Source organism: Lepidochelys olivacea (assembly GCF_965140295.1).
Source record: "Lepidochelys olivacea isolate rLepOli2 genome assembly, chromosome: 13".
Lineage (NCBI taxonomy): Eukaryota > Metazoa > Chordata > Testudines > Cheloniidae > Lepidochelys > Lepidochelys olivacea.
The window spans coordinates 32482842-32501903 of record NC_140423.1 but is presented as its reverse complement, the minus strand read 5'-3'; the positions used below and the strand labels follow the sequence as shown (position 1 = coordinate 32501903).

At 60.7% G+C, this 19062-nt stretch overlaps 1 protein-coding gene across 4 annotated transcripts; it reads right to left on the bottom strand.

Annotated features, from left to right (window-relative positions):
- Positions 1-2174: 2174 nt before the first annotated feature.
- ZNF219 (zinc finger protein 219) lies at positions 2175-18142 on the bottom strand. 4 transcript variants are annotated; one of them, XM_084645183.1, is made up of 6 exons: positions 17941-18142; positions 14347-14624; positions 9186-9286; positions 6466-7960; positions 5001-5132; positions 2175-3805 (listed from the first exon to the last, which is right to left on the bottom strand). In XM_084645183.1, exons 3-6 carry the CDS (start codon positions 9189-9191, stop codon positions 3111-3113), a joined length of 2328 nt encoding a protein of 775 aa, XP_084501309.1. In that variant the 5' UTR covers positions 9192-9286; positions 14347-14624; positions 17941-18142; the 3' UTR covers positions 2175-3110. The 4 variants fall into 4 exon arrangements, with proteins under 4 accessions (XP_084501309.1, XP_084501308.1, XP_084501311.1 ...); XM_084645182.1 differs by lacking the exon at positions 14347-14624; XM_084645185.1 differs by lacking the exon at positions 14347-14624 and having other exon boundaries at positions 17857-17945.
- Positions 18143-19062: the final 920 nt, after the last annotated feature.

Genomic DNA, 19062 nt, shown 5'->3' with positions numbered 1-19062 from the left:
GCCACAGGGTGCTGGGGAGCTTGCCCCATCCCACATAGAGCCTGTAGTGTGGGGCCATGCCTGGATGGCAGGGGGCTCCCCCCCAAGGCTCGGGTCACAGCTGTGTAGCCAGAGAGCAGCTGGGGCAGGGACCACGGAGCCACAGTGCAGGGTAGGACAGGACAGCCCATGATGGGGCATCACGGGGGCGATGGGGCAGGCTGGGTGCTGGTGGGATGGGCTTGATTTCCCAAGAGACGTCTGGGAAGCATCAACTCCTGCTCCGGCTCCGAGGGGTTGGGGGCTGGAGGCAGCAGAATTTCCCAAGGGGGCGACTGCTCTTCCCCAGAGACGCTGGGGTAGGAATCCAGTGTAGCGGCTGGATGGCTGCAGCACTGTCTGCGAATCCATAGGAGGAGGGTGGGTCCTACCAGAGCAGAGCTGCGCCCCCACAGGCCCGTCCAGCCCAGTATCCCTCCCTTGCCCCCCCAGATCAAATCCACAGGTGCATCCAGTCCAGGTCCCCCCTTCTGCCCCACAGATCAGCAGTGCTGTGCCAGAGCACCATGTGCTGGGGACTGGAGGAGACTTACCCGCCCTCTCTCCAGCCCCAGGAGATTTGCCCAATACACCCCCTCCATTCTACCCCATGCTCTGCCCTGGCCCAGCTGGGCTTATTCCCAGAATGCACTGGGGCAGGGCAGAGCTGGGGTCCCTGAGGCGAGGTTGGCTCTTGGGGAGCTGCCCAGGTGGCCAGGGCATTGGCTTCCAGGGCCAGGCTCCCAGGCAGGGTCAGCAGCTGCTGGGGAGTTCAATGAAGGGCTGGAGGGGTATGCGGGCTGATGTGTCTGGGACTGTGGGGCGAAGCACCTGAGGTCTTGGGGGGGCTGTCTGGTCATGTGGGGGGAGGTGACACCCCTGGGATGTGACTGGGGAGTTTTGGTGGGGGTAATGTGACTGGGGGGTGTAACGTGGCTAAGGGATCTTGGGAGTGATGTGGCTGGAGCGGTGATGTGGCTGGCAGTGTGTTGGGGGGGGTGATGCTGCTGGGTGACATGGCTAGGGGTGTGGTGGGGTGACACCCCTGGGAGTGTGTGGACAACTGATGTGGCTGGAAGGGTGATGTGGTTGGGAGGTGACGGGGCTGGGGGCTGGAAGTGGAGTGATGTTGCTGGGGTGGTGGATGACTGACACGGCTGGGAGGGTGACGTGGCTGGAGTGTGTGTGGATGACTGACATGGTTGGGAGGTGACAGGGCTGAGGGGTGATATGACTGGTGTGGTGGACAACTGATGTGGCTGGAAGGGTGGTATGGCTGGGGTGTCTGTTGATGGCTGACATTGCTGGGAGGTGGCATGGCTGGAGGTGTGTGGATGACTGACGTGGCTGGGGGTGACATGGCTGGGGGGTGTGGGGGAATGTGTGGCTGTGACGTGGCTGGCAGTGTGTTGGAGGTGACGTGGCTGGGGGCTGGGAGTGGGGAGAGGAGTGATGTGGCTGGGAGGGTGATATGGCTGGGGTGTGGGGATGACTCATGTGGCTGGGGAGTGTGTGGATGACTGACATGGCTGGGGGTGTGTGGATGACTGACGTGGTTGGGAGGTGACGTGGCTGGGGGCGTGTGTGGGTGTGATGTGGCTGGCAGTGTGATGGGAGGTGATGTGGCTGGGAGCTGGGTGTAGAGAGGGGAGTGATGTGGTTAGGGTTGTGGATGGCTGATGGGGCTGGGAGGGTGACATGGTTGGGGAGTGTGTGAATGACTGACATGGCTGGGAGGTGATGTGGCTGTGTGTGTGTGTGGACGACTGACATGGTTGGCATGTGACGTGGCTGGGGGTGATGTGGCGGGGGGAGTGTGTGGGTGATGTAGATGGGGGTGTGCGGAGGGGGACACCCCTGGGAGGTGGGAACAGTCTCAGGATGGGTGGGGTGGTTGAAGCTTAGGGCTGATGGGCTGTGGGTGTGTGGGGAGCCAGCCCTCCAGCCTGGCTGCCAGGGTTCAGCTGACTAGCCTACGTCCCCAGGGTCGGGAGAGCCCGAGGGAGAAACTGACCCCAGGGAGCTAGAGGGGGAACTGGTCCCAGGTTGGGGGGCTGTTCTGCACCAGGCTGGGGCCTGTGGGGAAGTTTCCTGGCAAATACACACACCAGCCTCCGGGGGGGGGGCAGGGAGCAAGTCCATTTGTTCATTTTTCTTTTTATTTCCAGTTTCAAATTTTCTACAAGAAAAGAATAAAAAAAATAGAGAACTCTACGGATCGTCCAGCTGCCACGGCAACCATCGTCATGGGGCCGAGGCCATGGCACCGATCACCATGGAGACGAGGCCACAGCACCGAGCACCGGCGGCCACAGGAGGGAGGCCACACAACGATCAACACGGAGACCACGCTACAGCATGAGTCCCCATGGAGACAAGGCCAGGGTGTGGACACTCATCCACCCAGGGACCCTTCCATGGACACGGCCCTCCCCAGGACACGGCCACCCCTGCTCGGCCCGCTTCGTGGGCAGCTCTCCGTGTCCCAGAGCTGCATAGACCCACAGCCTCCGCCGGGGCCTCTGTTAGCACGACAACACTGGAACCGACAACGGAGACGTCTACAGACACTAGGAAACTACCACCACAACCCCAGGGGAGAGCACCCCACTAGCCAGAGTGCCCCACAACAGCCCCCTGCCAGCCACCAGCCTCTGCCAGCCAGGGCACCCTGACTCAGCCCCCGGCCAGCCAGAGCACCCCACTACACCCAGAGTGCCCCACCACAGTCCCTGGCCAGCCATAGCCCCCTGCCAGCCAGTGGGGTTGCAGAGGGCGCAGGGCAGCAGGGGCTGTCCACTCCCCACGGCTCTCTGCCCCTCACCAGGCATATCCCCCATCAGTGGCTCTCTGTCCCCCAACTCTCTGTCCCCTCGTGGCTTCCCTCCCCTGCTGGCTCACTGTCCCTATGAGTCTACTTTCTAGCAAGTTCTCCCGCCCAGTGTTAGTGTTTCATGTCTACACTACAGGCCCCTGCATCCGCCTTGCCCCACTAGTGGGAGGACTGGGGGGTCATGTCCCTGCCCCGCCCAGGCACTGGGATCTCCAGGCCCCGTGTGGAGAGCAGGGCCCCGGCTGGCCACTCCGCTGCCTCAAGCCAGCACCAGCTCCAGCTCCCCTTGCCTCTCACTGGGCTCCGTGTCCATAGGGGCTCCGGGGGGCTGTTGGGACATGTGGGGCACGGCGGTGGGGGGCTCTTCCCCAACTCCAGGCCCCTCGTCCTGGGGGTGCAGTGGGGGCTGCTCCCCATCCTGCCCCAGGCAGGTGTGGGGCCGTGCGGGGGGGGCCGTGACAGGGCGGCGCCCCCGGGCCTTGCGGCTGTGGTGGACCTGCAGGTGCAGGGCCATGAGCTCAGGTGCGGAGGTGGCAAAGGGGCAGAAGAGGCATCGGTGCAGGGTGAGCTCACCAGGCGGCACCCCGTCTAGCGCCGGCCGCAGCGACAGGTCCAGTGGCTCGAAGTCGGCTCGGCCGTTGCGCAGGGCTCGGCCAGTGCAGGCCGGCTTGCGGCGGGACGGTCGGGGCAGGGGCTCGTGGCTGGCCGTGCCCCAGGCCTGCGGCAGGAAGGCCCCGCGGTACTTCTCGGCTGCCTGCAGGAGCAGCTCCGGCGGGAAGGCGGGCGGCTTGGCGGGAGCACTGGGGGCGGTGCGGCCCCTTGGCTCCAAGCCCCCGGCTGCCCCGGCACCAGTGCTGTTCTTCTGCTCGCGGTGGTGGCGCTGCAGGTGGTACTTGAGAGAGCCGGACTGGGTGCCAGCATAGTCGCAGTGTGGGCACTTGTAGGGGCGCTCGCCTGCCGGAGGAGAGGGGAGACATCAGACCCTGCTGGGGAGCCCAGAGAGAGACAGACGCAGAGCAAGAGGGACACAGACAAACACGGAGGCCCGGACGGACACAAAGACAGGCCAAGTACCGGGCTAGTTTATTCCACACACCCTTAACACCCACATGCATGGGCACTATGCCCACACGCACACTACACCCCCCTCCACACACATGCACACTTACACCCACCCACCCGCACTTCACACACGCACACAAACCAAGCGCTGCTGGTCAGACGATAGCTTTGCTGGTGTAACTCCATGTACCCTCTGGGCTCACGCCGGCAGAGATCACACCGTTTCACTCCCCTGTGCCAGCAGGACAGACGGATGCAAAGACTCACCACAGACACTGATGTACAGACACAGATGCAGACAGACAGACAGACAGACACACCCAGGCATGTCAGCCTAGCTCCCTTGGGGCATCCCAAGCAGAACCGATTTTGGACTCCAGCATGGCACTTTTTACCAAACAGCTGCCATCCTCCATCCCCCCTTTTTCTGGTTTTGTCCCTAATAATTTGGGGAGTAAGTGAGGAACACTGGAAACCCACCATTTTTTGGTTTTAAACAAACCTGGAAAATTCTAAAAAAAGTCCATGTTGGGGTGAAATTTTTGTTTTCACACAAAAAACACTTTCTTTGATGCAACTAAAATATCAGTCGAGACCTCGCATCCAGATCATGCCAGGCACCCTGGCCAGGCAAGCCCATCAGGACCATCCAGTCCAGCCCACTGCATGGGCCAGGATGCAGACACCCACCCAGGGACACCCTTCTGCTCTGGGCACCAGCTGCCCTACCCAGCCTGCTGCCCTACCCAGCCCACTGCCCCACCCTAAGTCCACTCCATGTGACGCCAGCTTTGTGATCAGGAGACCTGCTCAGATGCAACCACCTCTAAGGCGGAACCCACTCCCAAGAAGTCTCAGGAAACCCTTTGGCACAGGGAAGGTAATAGCCTACTGCTGCTGCCAGCACAGGCAGTCCCACCAGCAGCATGGCTGGCGGAGGCTGGAGTTGTGGGGCTGCCAGTCCAAGTGCAGTTCCTGAGGTGCCCTGCACTGCATGGGCTCCACTCTGTCTTTCCCCTCCAGACAGAGGGGCCATAGAGAGCCTGGGTAGGGCTCTGTCCTGCAGGCCCCCCAGGGCCCAGCTCACCTGTGTGGACGCGCAGATGAACCTTGAGATGGTGGGAGGAGCGGAAGGTTTTCCCACAGTATGGACAGTCTTTGCCTGACGTGCCACGGCCCCCATCCGGACGCAGGGCCCCCCCGCGCAGCCCCTTCTCCTCTGCACAGACAGGAGGGACAGCGTGAGCCCAGGAGATGGGGGCTCAGGGGAGGGGCAGGGAGTGCAGGCCTGTGGGGCTGGGGGGACATGGGGAGGTGGGAGGCACCTCAGGGTGCATGTGGGTGGGAGGGATGCAGAAGATGGGTGGGAGCTGAGGGGTCCGTACTCACCCTGTATCCCTGGGTTGGGCAGGTGTGGGTAACGGGGACACAGAGGGTGGGGGTGTTGTGGGGGCTGTACTCACCCTGTATCCCCGGGCTGGGCAGGGCCGTGGTGCCGGGGGGATGCAGGTGGGGTAAGAATGGGGGTGGGGGTGGGGGCCATACTCACCCTGTACCCCTGGGCTGGGCAGGGCCGTGGTGCTGGGGGTATGTAGGCGGTGTGAGGTGGTGCTGTGGGGGCCGTACTCACCCTGTACCCCCGGGCTGGGCAGGGCCGTGGTGCTGGGGGTATGTAGGCGGTGTAAGGGGGTGCTGTGGGTGGGGGGTGCTGTGGGGGCCGTACTCACCCTGTATCCCCGGGCTGGGCAGGGCCGTGGTGCTGGGGGTATGTAGGCGGTGTAAGGTGGTGCTGTGGGTGGGGGGTGCTGTGGGGGCCGTACTCACCCTGTATCCCCAGGCTGGGCAGGGCCGTGGTGCTGGGGGTATGTAGGCGGTGTAAGGTGGTGCTGTGGGGGCCGTACTCACCCTGTACCCCCGGGCTGGGCAGGGCCGTGGTGCTGGGGGTATGTAGGCGGTGTAAGGTGGTGCTGTGGGGGCCGTACTCACCCTGTACCCCCGGGCTGGGCAGGGCCGTGGTGCTGGGGGTATGTAGGCGGTGTAAGGGGGCGCTGTGGGTGGGGGGTGCTGTGGGGGCCGTACTCACCCTGTACCCCTGGGCTGGGCAGGGCCGTGGTGCCAGGGGTATGTAGGCGGTGTGAGGGGGTGCTGTGGGTGGGGGGCGCTGTGGGGGCCGTACTCACCCTGTACCCCTGGGCTGGGCAGGGCTGTGGTGCCAGGGGTATGTAGGCGGTGTAAGGGGGTGCTGTGGGTGGGGGGTGCTGTGGGGGCCGTACTCACCCTGTACCCCTGGGCTGGGCAGGGCCGTGGTGCTGGGGGTATGTAGGCGGTGTGAGGGGGTGCTGTGGGTGGGGGGCGCTGTGGGGGCCGTACTCACCCTGTACCCCCGGGCTGGGCATGGCCGTGGTGCTGGGGGTATGTAGGCAGTGTAAGGTGGTGCTGTGGGGGCCGTACTCACGCTGTATCCCCGGGCTGGGCAGGGCCGTGGTGCCGGGGGTATGTAGGCGGTGTGAGGGGGTGCTGTGGGTGGGGGGCGCTGTGGGGGCCGTACTCACCCTGTATCCCCGGGCTGGGCAGGGCCGCAGCCCAGCCACTGCCTGCGTTGGAGCCGCCCCCGCCGTCCGTGGGCAGCCCGTGTCCCGCTGCCGCATGGAGCGAGGCCAGCGCCCCCAGGGCCCGGCCCCTGGCCCAGTCGCCATCCTGGGGCCGGTGGCTGCGGCTGTGTAGGGCCATCTGCTGGTAGGTGGCAAAGGCCCGGGCGCAGTCGGGGCAGCGGTGCTGTCCCACGCCGGCGCCACCCTCCTCCCTGGCCGTCTCGCCCCCGCTGTGCGGCCGGCGCTCCCCCCACGGCTGGGCCGCCACCTCCTGCCCGCTCTCCACTGCGCGGGCCGTGGCCTGGAGCCGCTCGGCGCAGCGGCCGTCGCCCGGCGGGCGCAGCTCCAGATAGCCCAGGAAGGAGCCCTGCTCGGCCTTGTCCGGGGGCGGCAGGAAGGCGGGATACAGCGCCTCGTAGCCCAGCAGCAGCCCCCGAGGCGCCTTGGGCTTCCCGCCGGCTGCCGGCACGGCCGCACCCCGCTGCCCCTTCAGCCCCAGCTTGCTGAGATGCACCTTCATGTGGTTCTTGAGGAACCAGGGCTCCTTGAAGCAGCGCCCGCAGACCTGGCACTTGTGGTCGAAGGAGTCCTTGTGTTTGCGCATGTGCCCCTTGAGGAACCAGGACTGGGTGAAGGCCTGGCCGCACACCTGGCAGCGGAACTCGGTGGGGGGCGGCGCGGCGGGGGCCGGAGGCGCCGGGGGGGCGTGGGCCTCCCGGCTGTGCCGCTGCAGCTCCCCCTCCTGGGCGGCGGCAAAGGGGCACTGCCCACACTTGTAGGGCTGGTGCAGGATTCGCAGGTGGCGCTCCCGCTCGCCCAGCGTCCGGAACTTGCCTTTGCAGAAGGGGCAGCGGAAGCTGGGGGGAGGCAGTGGCGGTGGGGGTGACGGGGGGGCAGGGGGTGGGGCTGGCGGGGGGATAGGCAGTGGGGGGGGTTCCTCCTCCTCCTCTTCCTCCTCTTCTTCCTCCCCCTCGCTGGCGGCTGGCGGGCCCCGTCGAAGCAGCGCCCGCTCCTCCAGCTCCAGCAGCAGGCGGCTCTGGTGGCTGAGGCGGGCGCAGGCCTCGGGGCGGTGGGAGCGGAGGTGGAGCCGCAGGAGGCCGCGCTGGGCAGCGCGGTGCCCGCAGTAGGGGCAGGTGAAGGGGGTCTCGCTGGCGTGGATCCGCGTGTGCAGTGCTAGGATGCTGTTGAAGCGGAAGCGCTTGCCGCAGACGGCGCAGGGGTAGGGCCGGGCTTTGCGCCCCCCGCCCGCCCCCAGCGCGGGCCCCGGCCCGTTGAAGTACCGCTGCAGGTCCAGCTCTCCGTTGAAGGCCGGGTTGTCGCCCTCGCCAGGGGACAGCCCCTCGGGCAGGGGGGACGGCGGCAGCTCCTGCTGGGGTGGGGGAGACGGCAGGGCCGCACAGCTGGCAGGGCTGGAGTCCACCGCCTTGTGTGGGGACGGCGACCGGGAGTCCACCTCCTGCAGGGGACAAGAGGGAAGGGGAGCACTGGAGCTGGAAGACAAGCGAGGAATAAAGGGAGCCCAGGAAGGGCCCCCTCCTGACTCCCAATAGTTGGAGATTGGGTGAGAGATGGGCTGGAAATGGACTTCCCAAGCCAGGAAAAAAGTTGTGATTTTGGACCTGAGGTGACCGATGCCTGAGTCTGCAGAGAGCCTGAGCCCATCACTGTGAGACGGGGAAGCTGCCCCAAGTGAGACTGTCACAGTTACGCTGTCTGGAGGGGCCCCCAGAACGACACTGCTCTGGCGGCCTCTCCAGCGCCACCCTGGTAGCGTCTCCACGCAACGACGACTGATGCAAAGCAATGCCCTAATCTTCCTGAATGGGTCCTTTAACCCAGGGGTCCAATATGACGAAGTGGGAATTTTCTGTAATATTTTCATGAAGTCTATGTGTGCCTCAGTTTCCCTCTATAGTTTGCATTGTTGCTCAGCGGAGGGGAAAGGGGACAGCACAGGACACAGGGTGTGGGTGACTCCTTGCTGTCTGGACTGCAGTGAATGGGGTTGCTAAGGAACTGATTGAAACCAACTCAGCTCAGCAGAGAGTCCACAGAAACAAAGGAAGCCCCAAGGACCGAACAATTGACACTCAACAGCGCAGGCAGGTGGGGCTGTGAACTCAGCCTGGCCCTGCCTGGAGACAAAGGAGGAGAGGTGACCAGCAGGGGACAAAGTATGGGCCTCGCCTGGTGGACTGAGTCTTAACCTCTGTCTCTGTGCTAACCTGAGCTCTCGAGCGCTGTGTGCCAGGCGACAATAAACTGCTGCCTGGTTTGAAAACGCAGCCTGCTGCCACTGTAAATACTTGCTGAGCGCGCTCAACAAGCCTCAGCGGGACTCGCTGGCAAGCTCAGGGCATGACGCAGGACGGCTGGAGCCCCGAGGCTCAGGCACTGAGGCCGCGTGGCCTCCCCTGTAGGAAGCGTTGGACCCCTTAGCGTTCTGGCCCCCTGAGAGTGTTAAAAGCTGGGGCCTAGCACAGATCCTATGGCTCCATGAAACTCAGCAATTCCGATCCGCTGCCTGGCTGGGGTGAGGGCATCCGCTGTCTGTGTTTACACCCTCATCAGTTTTCCTTTCCAGGAGGCCTCCCTCTCCCGCAGCCACTGCCTCCAGGCCCAAGGCTAGGAAATGGGATCCAGTCCCAGGAAGCGTCCCAGTGGGATGGAAGAGCACTTACCTCCATGGTGCCAGCGATCACATGCTTCAGTCCTGCTCTTTCAGGGCAGCCGAGGGGATGGGGCCGGGCGCATCTTCAAACCCAACAGACAGTGGCATGGGCTGCAAGAGAAAAACCAGAGGAGCTCAGAATTCATCACCCAGGGATTCACGCCGGACACCCACAATGCGGGACTCGCCCCCAACGCCAGCATCGCACAGGACTCCGGAGCAGTGGCATGGCAGCCGGAGCTGAAACCAGGGGAGTTTGAATGGAGGTGAGTGGGAGAAGGGAGGCAAGCCCCTGTTCCTTCGGGGCAGTGACAGGAGCTTAGGTGGGAAGGCTCTGACTCCTCCAGAGGCAGCAATGGAAGTGACCCAAGGAACGGCAGAGACGATGAAGGTGACTGGATGTGGAAGCTGCAGGATGTATGTTATTCTGGAGAGGGAACCATAAAGGTGCTGCCTTTGGATGAAGTGCTGCCTGATAGAGCGGATGGAAGAGACGACCCAAGGTCTGGAGACGCAGCTAGAAAGTCTGGCTGTGTTTCAAAGGGGATTTGAGCGGCTGATGGGGGGAAGAAGGGAGGTGGCTGAAGGGAAACCTCCAGCCTTGCAGATGCAGGCTGGACCGGAGAGCTGCGAGGTTAGCCTGCCAGGTGGGGTAAGTGCACAGTGGAAGCATGAGATCCAGGCAGAAGAAAAGACCCAGCTAGTGAAGAGTAGAGCTGAGGAAGAGGTTTGCTGGGCTGGAAAATGAAGGGGTGCAGCAGGCAGTGACAGAAGGTGGGAGGGCGAGGAAGAAGAGGAGAGCGGCTAGTTCTACAAGAAGAGGGAAGAGACAACGGAGCTCCAGAGTTCGGAGCCCCAGGAGGACAGGAGACGGTGACATGCTGAGGGCTGCAAGTGAGAGCAGAAGACAAGAAGACACAGCCAGAAAGCACAGAAGGAGGGAGGGTGGAGAATTGCACCATCCCCAAGAAAAGGCAGGTCTCCATGACTGGGGATTCGCTACTTCGAAGAACAGATGGGCCTGTCACCAGAGCTGATCCAGAGAACAGCAGGGGGTGCTGTCTGCTGGGAGCTAAGGTATGGGATGGGGACCTGAGGCTGAAGAGGATCCTGATCGGAGCAGAAAAGAACCCACTGACTGTCCTTCCCGTGGGAACAAATGATACAGCTAGATTCAAGGGAGAGTATACCAGGCTGGGGAAGACACTTAAAGAAATGGAGGCTCAGGGGATCTTCCCTGGGATTCTGCCTGTCCCTAGAGAAGGAGAGCCAAGACGAGACAAGATTATGATGGCTCCGCAGATCAGCAGAGGGCTCTGGCAGTGGTGTTATGAGGAGGGCTTTGGGATGTTCAACCACAGGGACGCAATTCATGGACAGAGGCCTGTTCTCATGGGATGGACTCCATCTGAGTAGGGACTGAAATAGACCTCTGGGCTGGAGGTTGGCACAACTCATTAAAAGAGCTTTAAACTAGGAACTCGGGAGAGACAGTTGGGCGATGCTCATGTAATCTCCATGCCTGATTCTAACACTGAGCAGGTGGAAAATCAAGTACAAGAAGACAGAGCAGTGGAGACAGGAACAGCAGAGGGTAGGATAATGGACAACAAGAGGAAAGACAGAGCCAGTACCAATGACACTAACAGTCCGATGAAGTGAGCTGTAGCTCACGAAAGCTCATGCTCAAATAAATTGGTTAGTCTCTAAGGTGCCACAAGTCCTCCTTTTCTTTTTGCAAATACAGACTAACACGGCTGTTACTCTGAAACCTAACAGTCTTAGGTGATGCTGGTAGTAAAATGACTGTACCTAATGGGCGAGGAATCTGTGCCAAGCCAAGCAGAAACAGCTTTGATGTCTGTACACCAATGCAAGGAGCCTGGGTAATAAAATGGAGGAGATAGAACAGCTGGTTCAGGAAGTGAAACTAGCTATGACAAGGATAACAGAAACATGGTGGAAGAGCGGTTATGGCAGGAGCCCGGGTATTGAAGGCTTTTCAGGAAAGACAGAAATAAAGGCAAAGGTGGTGGAGCAGCATTGTGTGTTAACGATGTGGTAGATTGTAAAGAAATTAGAGGTGATGGAATGGATAAAAGGGAATCTGTTTGGGTCAAAATCACTTTGGGGAAGAAAGGTAACAGAGACTCCCTTGGGGCAGTGCTTGGGGTGTGCTACCGACCCCCAGGATCTGATTTGTATGGGGATAGCGACTTCTTTAAGGTTTTTAATGAAAGAAATACTACTAGGAATTATGTGATTATGGGAGACTTTAACTTCCCAGATATAGGAGGGAGGACAAGTGCTACTAATAATAGTAGGGCCCAGATGTCCCTGGATGTGATAGCTGACAGATTTCTTCACCAAATAAAACAGGAGTACTTGTGGCATCTTAGAGACTAACCAATTTATTAGAGCAAAAGCTTTCGTGGGCTACAGCTCACTTCATCGGATGCATAGAATGGAACGTATAGTAAGAAGATATATATATACATACAGAAAAGGTGGAAGTTTCCATACAAACTGTAAGAGGCTAATTAATTAAGATGAACTATTATTGTCGCTGAACCAACAAGAAGTGATGCCATTTTAGATCTAGTGCCGGTCAGAAGCAAGGACCACATGGAAGAACTGGTTGTAGAGGACAACCTTCATTCGAGTGATCATGAGTTGATTCAGTTTAAACTAAGTGGAAGGATAAGCAAAAATAGGTCTGCAACTGGGGTCCTTGATTTCGAAAGGGCAAACTTTACAAAATGAAGGGACTTATTATGGAAGTGGACTGGCCTGAGGAACTCAAGGATCTGAATGTGGAGGAGGCTTGGAATTACTTTAAGTAAAAGCTATGTGAAGTCGGCATCCCAAGCAAGGGAAAAATTTGTAGGGAGGGTTGCAGGCCAAGCTGGATGAACAAGCATCTCAAACAGGCTATTGAGAGAAAGCAGAAAGCCTGCAAGGTATGGATCAGTAAAGAAAGCCACCTCTTTGCAAGGGTGCTGGAAAAACTTTTACAGTGGGGGTGCTGAAGGCAGAAACCATGTATTTCAGTTGTTATTACTACCAGCTCTCCTGACCATCAACAAGGTTAGCCTTGAAATTAGGCAAAGGTTTCTAACCATCAGAGGAGTTGAAGTTCTGGAACAGCCACCCAAGGGGAGCAGTGTGGGGTAAAAAAATTAACTTGTTTTAAGACTGAGCTTGGTAAATGTCTGGAGGGGATGTTATGATGGGACTGCCTGCAATCGCATATGGCTCAGTACCCCCAGCAGCCGGTGACTGGGCATTAGGTGGGGAGGGCCCTGACTTATGACAGAGAATTATTTCCCAGGGGTCTGGCTGGTGGGTCTCACTCACATGCTCAGGGTCTAACCGATTGCCATATCTGACACCGGGAAGGAATTTTCCCCAAGGTCAGATTAGCAGGAACCCTGGGGCGTTTTCCCCTTTCTCTGCAGCATGGGGCACGGGTCACTTGCTCCTTTGAACTAGAGCAAAGGGTGGATTCTCTGTAACTGGAAGTCTTTAAACCAACATTTGAGGATGTCAGTATCTCAGCCAGAGGTCGGTGGTCTGTTACTGGAGTGGGTGGGTGAGGTTCTGTGGCCTGCAACCTGCAGGAGGTCAGAACTAGATCAACATGATGGTTCATTCAGCCCTTAGAGTCTATACGACGTCAGTATCACACCCACACACACACACACACACACCAGCCTCACACCAGAATTCACACCTACCGCAAAACCAGCATCACATTGGATTCTCCCCCTCCCTCCAAGTAGGGTTGCCAACTTTCTAATCTCACAAAATAGAACACCCCTTCCTCACCCCCCTCCCCAAGGCCCCACCCCTTCTCCGAGGCCCCGATCTTGCTCATCCATCCCCTCCTCCCTGCATCATTCACTCTCCCCCACCATCACTCACTTTCACTGGGCTGGGGCATGGGGTTGGGGTGCGAGAGGGGGTGAGGGCTCTGGCTGGGAGTGCGGGCTCTGGGGCGGGGCCGGGGATGAGGGTTTTGAGGTACGGGAAGGGCTCCGGGCTGGGGCAGGGGGTTGGGGTGCAGGATGGGGTTCAGGGTCCCAGTGGTGCTTACTGCGGTTCCCAGGAAGTGGCCACCAGGTCCCTGCAGCCGCCAAGTCCCTGCAGTCCCTAGGTGACGAGAGAGGCTCCGCACACTGCCCTCCTGCCTGCAGACGCCGCCCCCACAGCTCCCATTGGTTCCCAGCCAATGGGAGCTTTGGAGCTGCCACTCAGGAGCGCGGAGCCTCCCTGGCCACCATGTGCCTAGGGGCTGCAAGGATCTAGCGGCCGCTTCCAGGAGCCGCGCAGAGCCAGGGCAGGCAGGGCCTTAGCTCCGGGCCCCTGCTGCCAACCGGAGCCGCCAAGTTCCCTCTTCGACCAAGTGTTTCAGTAAAAACTGGATGCCTGGCAACCCTGCCTCTAAGACCATGCTCACCCCCACAGCCAGCTTGGCCTGGCCCAGGTCCCCCTGTCCGGCCCCCCTGGCCTGGCCCAGAGTGCTCTGCACAGCCACCGCCGCCCAGGCCATAGCCCCCTGCCCAGCTGGCCCAGCCCAGAACCCATGCACAGCCAGCCTGGCGCAACCCAGCCTAGGGCCCCCTGCACAGCCCAAAGCCAGAGCCCCCTGCACAGCCAGCCCAGCCCCAGAGCCAGACCCCCATGCCCAGCCAGATCTGCCCAGTCTCCATGTGGTACCAGGGGCTGGTGCAGCCATGGGCTGGGTGAATGGCTGCGTGCTCGGGTCGCTGACAGGTTTGGGCTGAACCGAATCCGAACATTTTGAAAATTTTCTGCAACGCAAAACAATCCATTTCTGCTCAAACCAAACACATGATCCAGACTGGATTGGTTCAGGCCTTTAGCCCAGCGGACACAGCTCTTCCCTGGGACTGGGCAGTCCCTGGTTCAATTCCCCTCTGCTGCTGGGAAGGAGGGATTTGACCCGGAGGGGACCCTGGCAGCTGTTGGAGCATATAGCTGAGTGCTCCAAGCCCCAGGCTATGACTCAGGCTCATGCTCTCCCTGGCCCAGTGATTATCCATTGTCACTAGGAAAGATGCTGGATGGCCATTGGGCCTTGCCCAGCATAGCTGCGCCTCACATGGGGAGAAGGCAGGGGGAATGAGTGCATCCTGAAGGGATCAAACCTGAAAGGAAGTTTCTCAGCCTTGTCTCAGGTCCTTGGGCCTGCGGGGACCATGGCTGAAAAGGGCCACAGACCAGGGAATCAGGGAGTCAGTGCCATGCCTCTCAGAACACTTGCAGCTCTGCACTGGGATAATGACTATAATCCAGTGTCATGCTTCAGGGCCGCAGCTCCTGCAGGGTCAGGAAGAATGGTTGTCCCCCATGCACAGCTGGCCAGATGGATTGAGGCGGCGAAGGTGGGGTCGCCTTCCTCTGAAGCATCAGGGATCATCCACAGCTGGAAGGAAATATTGGACATGGCTGCTGTGAGCTGATCCAGAGAATTCTGCCTCAGATACTTGGCTGGTGAGTCTTGCTCAGGGTCAAACCAACTGTCAGATTTGGAATTTTCCCCTCAGATTGGCAGGGACCTGGGTGGGGGTGGGGTGTGTCTTGCCTTCCTCTGCAGCATGGGGCATGGGTCACTGGCTGGGAGCATCTGGGCATGTCCCACCTACTTAATTCCCTGCCATTACAGGGGCCGAGCATTGGTGTGCTGCAGTCTCCCATTCTCTGCCTCTGGCACACAACCGTTTAGTCTCTAAGGACTGACATGCTTTGGTCTAAGTCAGGTAATTGAGTGAGTCCTGCATTATGTCTGGCTGAGTGAGAGTGGAGTTGCTAGAAGGAGATGCCCAATCTTTGATTAGTGACGGTGAAGCCACCCTGTGAGTTGCTTTAACATCAGTCCCCCTCCTTATTAAGCGTTTGCATGTTGTTCCCAGTTGGAATTTACAGCCATTGGCCCGGTCTCGCCCTTGCACACAAAGCAAACAGAGCTCTCAGACATGAAGTGTGCCCCCAGATGCTGTGGTGGCTGCCTGTTTTTGCAGAGAGCCTGAAGCCATTCTTCCCAGGGGAGAACTCCTCTGACCCCATTGGGCTCATTGCAGACTCAGTGCCATGCCCAGTGGTGGCTAATGCAGTGGCTAGTGCTGATCTGGAATGGGGGAAATGGTGGGCAGGCAGTGGGAAGGCACAGCCAGGACACAAGGAGAGGAGGAGGAGGGGATCAAAAAGATGGCCTGAAAGGCTAGTGGGAATTCCCACTGAATGCAACAATAAAGCACTGAGCAAACAGCACCCACACCTTTCACTTCGAGCTGGTCAGAAAATGGGGAGATGTTTCCCTGGGAAATTCTGACTTTGTTGAAAAAATACAAATGTATTTTGCCACTAAAAAGAAAATAATCAGTTTTCTGTGGGGGTGAGGGGTGTTCTAGTGACGTGGAGCGGCCTAAAGCCCTTCCCACCCACTCAGCCTGTGCCGGGGGGGGAGAGAGGGGGCGACTCCCCCTGGAGATGGGCAGTGATACGAAGCCCCCAGCCTGTGTGCTTGGGGGGGTGGAATTCCCAGTGGAGATGGGCAGGGATTGTTTAGTGACTGTCTGGACTCAGTGCTCTCCCTCATTGCTCTGCTCGGCCAGAGGCTCCCATGCACACAGCCTGGAGGGCAAACCCCACTTTGCATGGACAGCGCCCCAGCTAGTGCTCTGGTCCATGCTGGCCCTTACATGCCCAGACCCCACGGGGATCCCAGTGACCTATTGATCTTGGCTGTAAGCCCCTGGGAACACAGGCATTGCCAACTGGGGCAGCGCTGCGTCCTGTCTAGCCCAGACGTTCTCTCCCACAGTGACCAGCATCAGATGCTGCAGAGGCAGGGGTAGGACCCGTGTGGTAGCAGTGTGGGGTAACCTGCCCCCGACAGGAGATCTCATCCTGCTCGCTAATGCCTTAAGCCCCAAAGCAGGAATAATCTGCCTGTTGGCATGAACTGTTATAACCCTGGACACGTCTGTACCCCAGAGAAAATGCCTGTGGACCTTTACAAGTGGGCGCAGCTCTCGGCCTCAGCGACACCCTGTGGCAGAGAGTTCCATCGGCTCGTCACTCCTTGCGTGTGGAAAAGCCTTTCTTTCGATCAGTTTTCAATTCCCCCTTTCAATCTCATTGACCAGCCCTTGTCCTTATGCTGTCAGAATGGATGCCCCCCCTTCTCCAGACCGGTTGGCATTTTATAGACCCAGGTCCTGCCGCCTCTTAGCAATCCACCTTGTTTCCATCTCTCTCCAGAGAAAAGTTTTTTCAGCCCCTCATCATTCTCGCTGTAGCCTTTGGGACGAGGTGCCCAGCACGGCACAGTGTCCAGAGGGGGCCGCCCCATGAAACGGCTTTGCGACATGTGCTGTGATTCCCCATCCCAGATATTAACTATGCTGTGATTTCCTGCACAGAGCCCTGCCAGAAGGAAGTTAGTCAAGGGCAAAGTCACAGAGAATGGAGGCTCCGCACACCCTGCTCTCTGTGCCTGGCCTGGGGCTCCCATGCTTCTCCCTGCAGGGCCCTGCCCGAGGGAACGTGCAGGGTGTAGACCCAAGGCTTAGGTCACTATCCCGTCCCCTGATCCTGGACTGACTCATCTCCAAGGCGCACGGGGGCCCCTGGGAGGCAGCAGGGTTAACCCTAACCCTGACCTCTTGGGTGTCTGCCTTTGCCCTCGCTGACCCCGTGCCTCCTCCCTTCCCCTCCGCAGTCCGCCCTGCGGCAGCGCCTTCCCCCCTTCCCTCTGGGGGAGCTGCCGTCCCGGGGAAGGGGCCCTGCTGCCTGTGACGGGGCCGGCACAGCCCGGGGAGGGGGAGCTCCCCAGAGTGAGGCCCAGGGAAGAGGGGAGCGCCAGGCCTCAGGGAACCCCGGGTCCCAGCCAGCCCGCACGGCGTGGGCAGAGGAGAGGAGCAGCTCCCAGCTTGCTCTGCTCGCCAGTGTGCACCTGTCCCGGCGAGGGGCGGGGGAGAGAGCCGGCCCTGCGAAAGGGCTTTATCCCAAGGCATCCCCTCCCCCGCCTGCCCGCCCAGCCGTCTGCACAAACTTCTGGGGCCTCCATGAAAGGAGCCCAAAGAAAAAGGATTAAGGTCCGTCTCCCCCCTGCCGCTGGGAGAGCGGCCGCCCTGCCCCCCAGACCGCACCGGGGACCGCTTCCCCGCCTTGCCCTGCAGTCGGCGGCTCCCAAAGTTGGGCAAGTGCCCCCCCCCCCCCGCACCCAAGCCGGGGAGCCCAGACAAGTACGGGATTGTCCCCGCGGGCCCCTTCCCCCCGCCGGGGAGAACAAAAGGAGCCGGAGCCGGAGCAGCAGCAGCGCCCGCCTGACTCCTTTGTGCCACTTGTGCTCATGCAAAACAGCACATTCCAGCTCGCCTGGCCCCTGCGCCCCCACCCCGGCCGGGAGCGCCCTGACCCCCCCAGCCGCCCAGCATCTTTTATCCCCCAACCCCCGAGAAACTGACCCCTCCCCGCTAGGCCCCAACTCACGTCTGCAATACAAAGGGCTGCCCCGGGGAGCAGGCCCACTGTGCCACGCAGGCCAGCAGCACCCCCTCTTCCCCGCCACCTCCCCGGCCAGCGGGAGAGCCACGGCAAAAGTTGACTTAGTTTCCCCTGACCGGGCACCCCCTCCCCAACCTGCACGGCACCTGCTCCCAAGTCGGAGCCGGGGCCGGCGCCCAGCCATGGGGCGGCGGGGACGCTGGCGTGGGCCGCGCGGCACAGCTACTCACGGGCCGGGCGAGGCGACAGCTGGGGAGCCCCCCGCGCCAGCGCTGGGCTGGGGCTGACTGAGCAGAGCAGAGCGGCAAGCGGCCGGCCTCCCCCCTCATTGTATGGAGCAGGCATGCATGCAGCAATTTGCATTTTTTAAGCTTTTCATCACTGCACAGGCAGCGCTGGGAGTTTTCTCCCCCTCTCGCCGCCCAGCTCAAAATGGTGGCAGGGCTGGGGGGCGGGGGTGTCCCACACAGGCCGGGCTGCCAGGCATGGGGGGAGACGAGGGCCTTTCCCAGTCCCCCCTCTTTTCCCTTTGTTTAGATGGTGACATTTGGTAGAGTCCTGGTTATTGATCACAACATTAAAGAGACAGCGACCGGGAGAGAGACAGAGCGGGAGAGAGACTGGGCGCAGGTGGGGGTAGGCGCCAGGCTGCAGGGCAGGGGGTAGGAGCTCAGGGATGGGGCACGGGGGTGGGGGGTAGGAGCTCAGGGATGGGGCAGGAGCCCAAAGATGGGGCATGTGGTGAGGCTATTAGCCCAGGGACGGGATGCAGGGTGTGCGACGGAACTCAGGGAAGGGTTGTGGGGCAGGGATACCCATCTGTCCCGTGGGACCACAGCACAACATAGGTGGTCAGAAGGGACTCTAGGCCTGTCTCTCCTGTGGGGTCATGGCCCCAATGCAAGTGGGTTTGGAGGGCTCTGGGCCTCTTTCACTTATGGGGAGCACAACCCCAGCATGGAAGATGGGGATCTCTGGGTCTGTCTCTCCTGGGGGGGGTCAAAACCCCAGGGCTGGGGGTCTCTGGGCCTGTCTCTCCTGTGGGGGGTCACAGTCCCAGGGCCGGGGGACTCTCCTGTGGGGGGGTCACAGCCCCAGGGCCAGGGGTCTCTCCTGTGGGGGGTCACAGCCCCAGCATCAGGGGTCTCTGGGCCTGTCTCATCTGTGGGGGCCCGGAGGCTCTGGGCCTGTCTCTCCCATGGGGGTCACAGCCTCAGGGCCGGGAGTCTCTGGGCCTGTCTCTCCTGTGGGGGGTCACAGCCCCAGGGCCAGGGGTCTCTCCTGGGGGGTCACAGCCCCAGCATCGGGGGTCTCTGGGCCTGTCTCATCTGTGGGGGCCCGGAGGCTCTGGG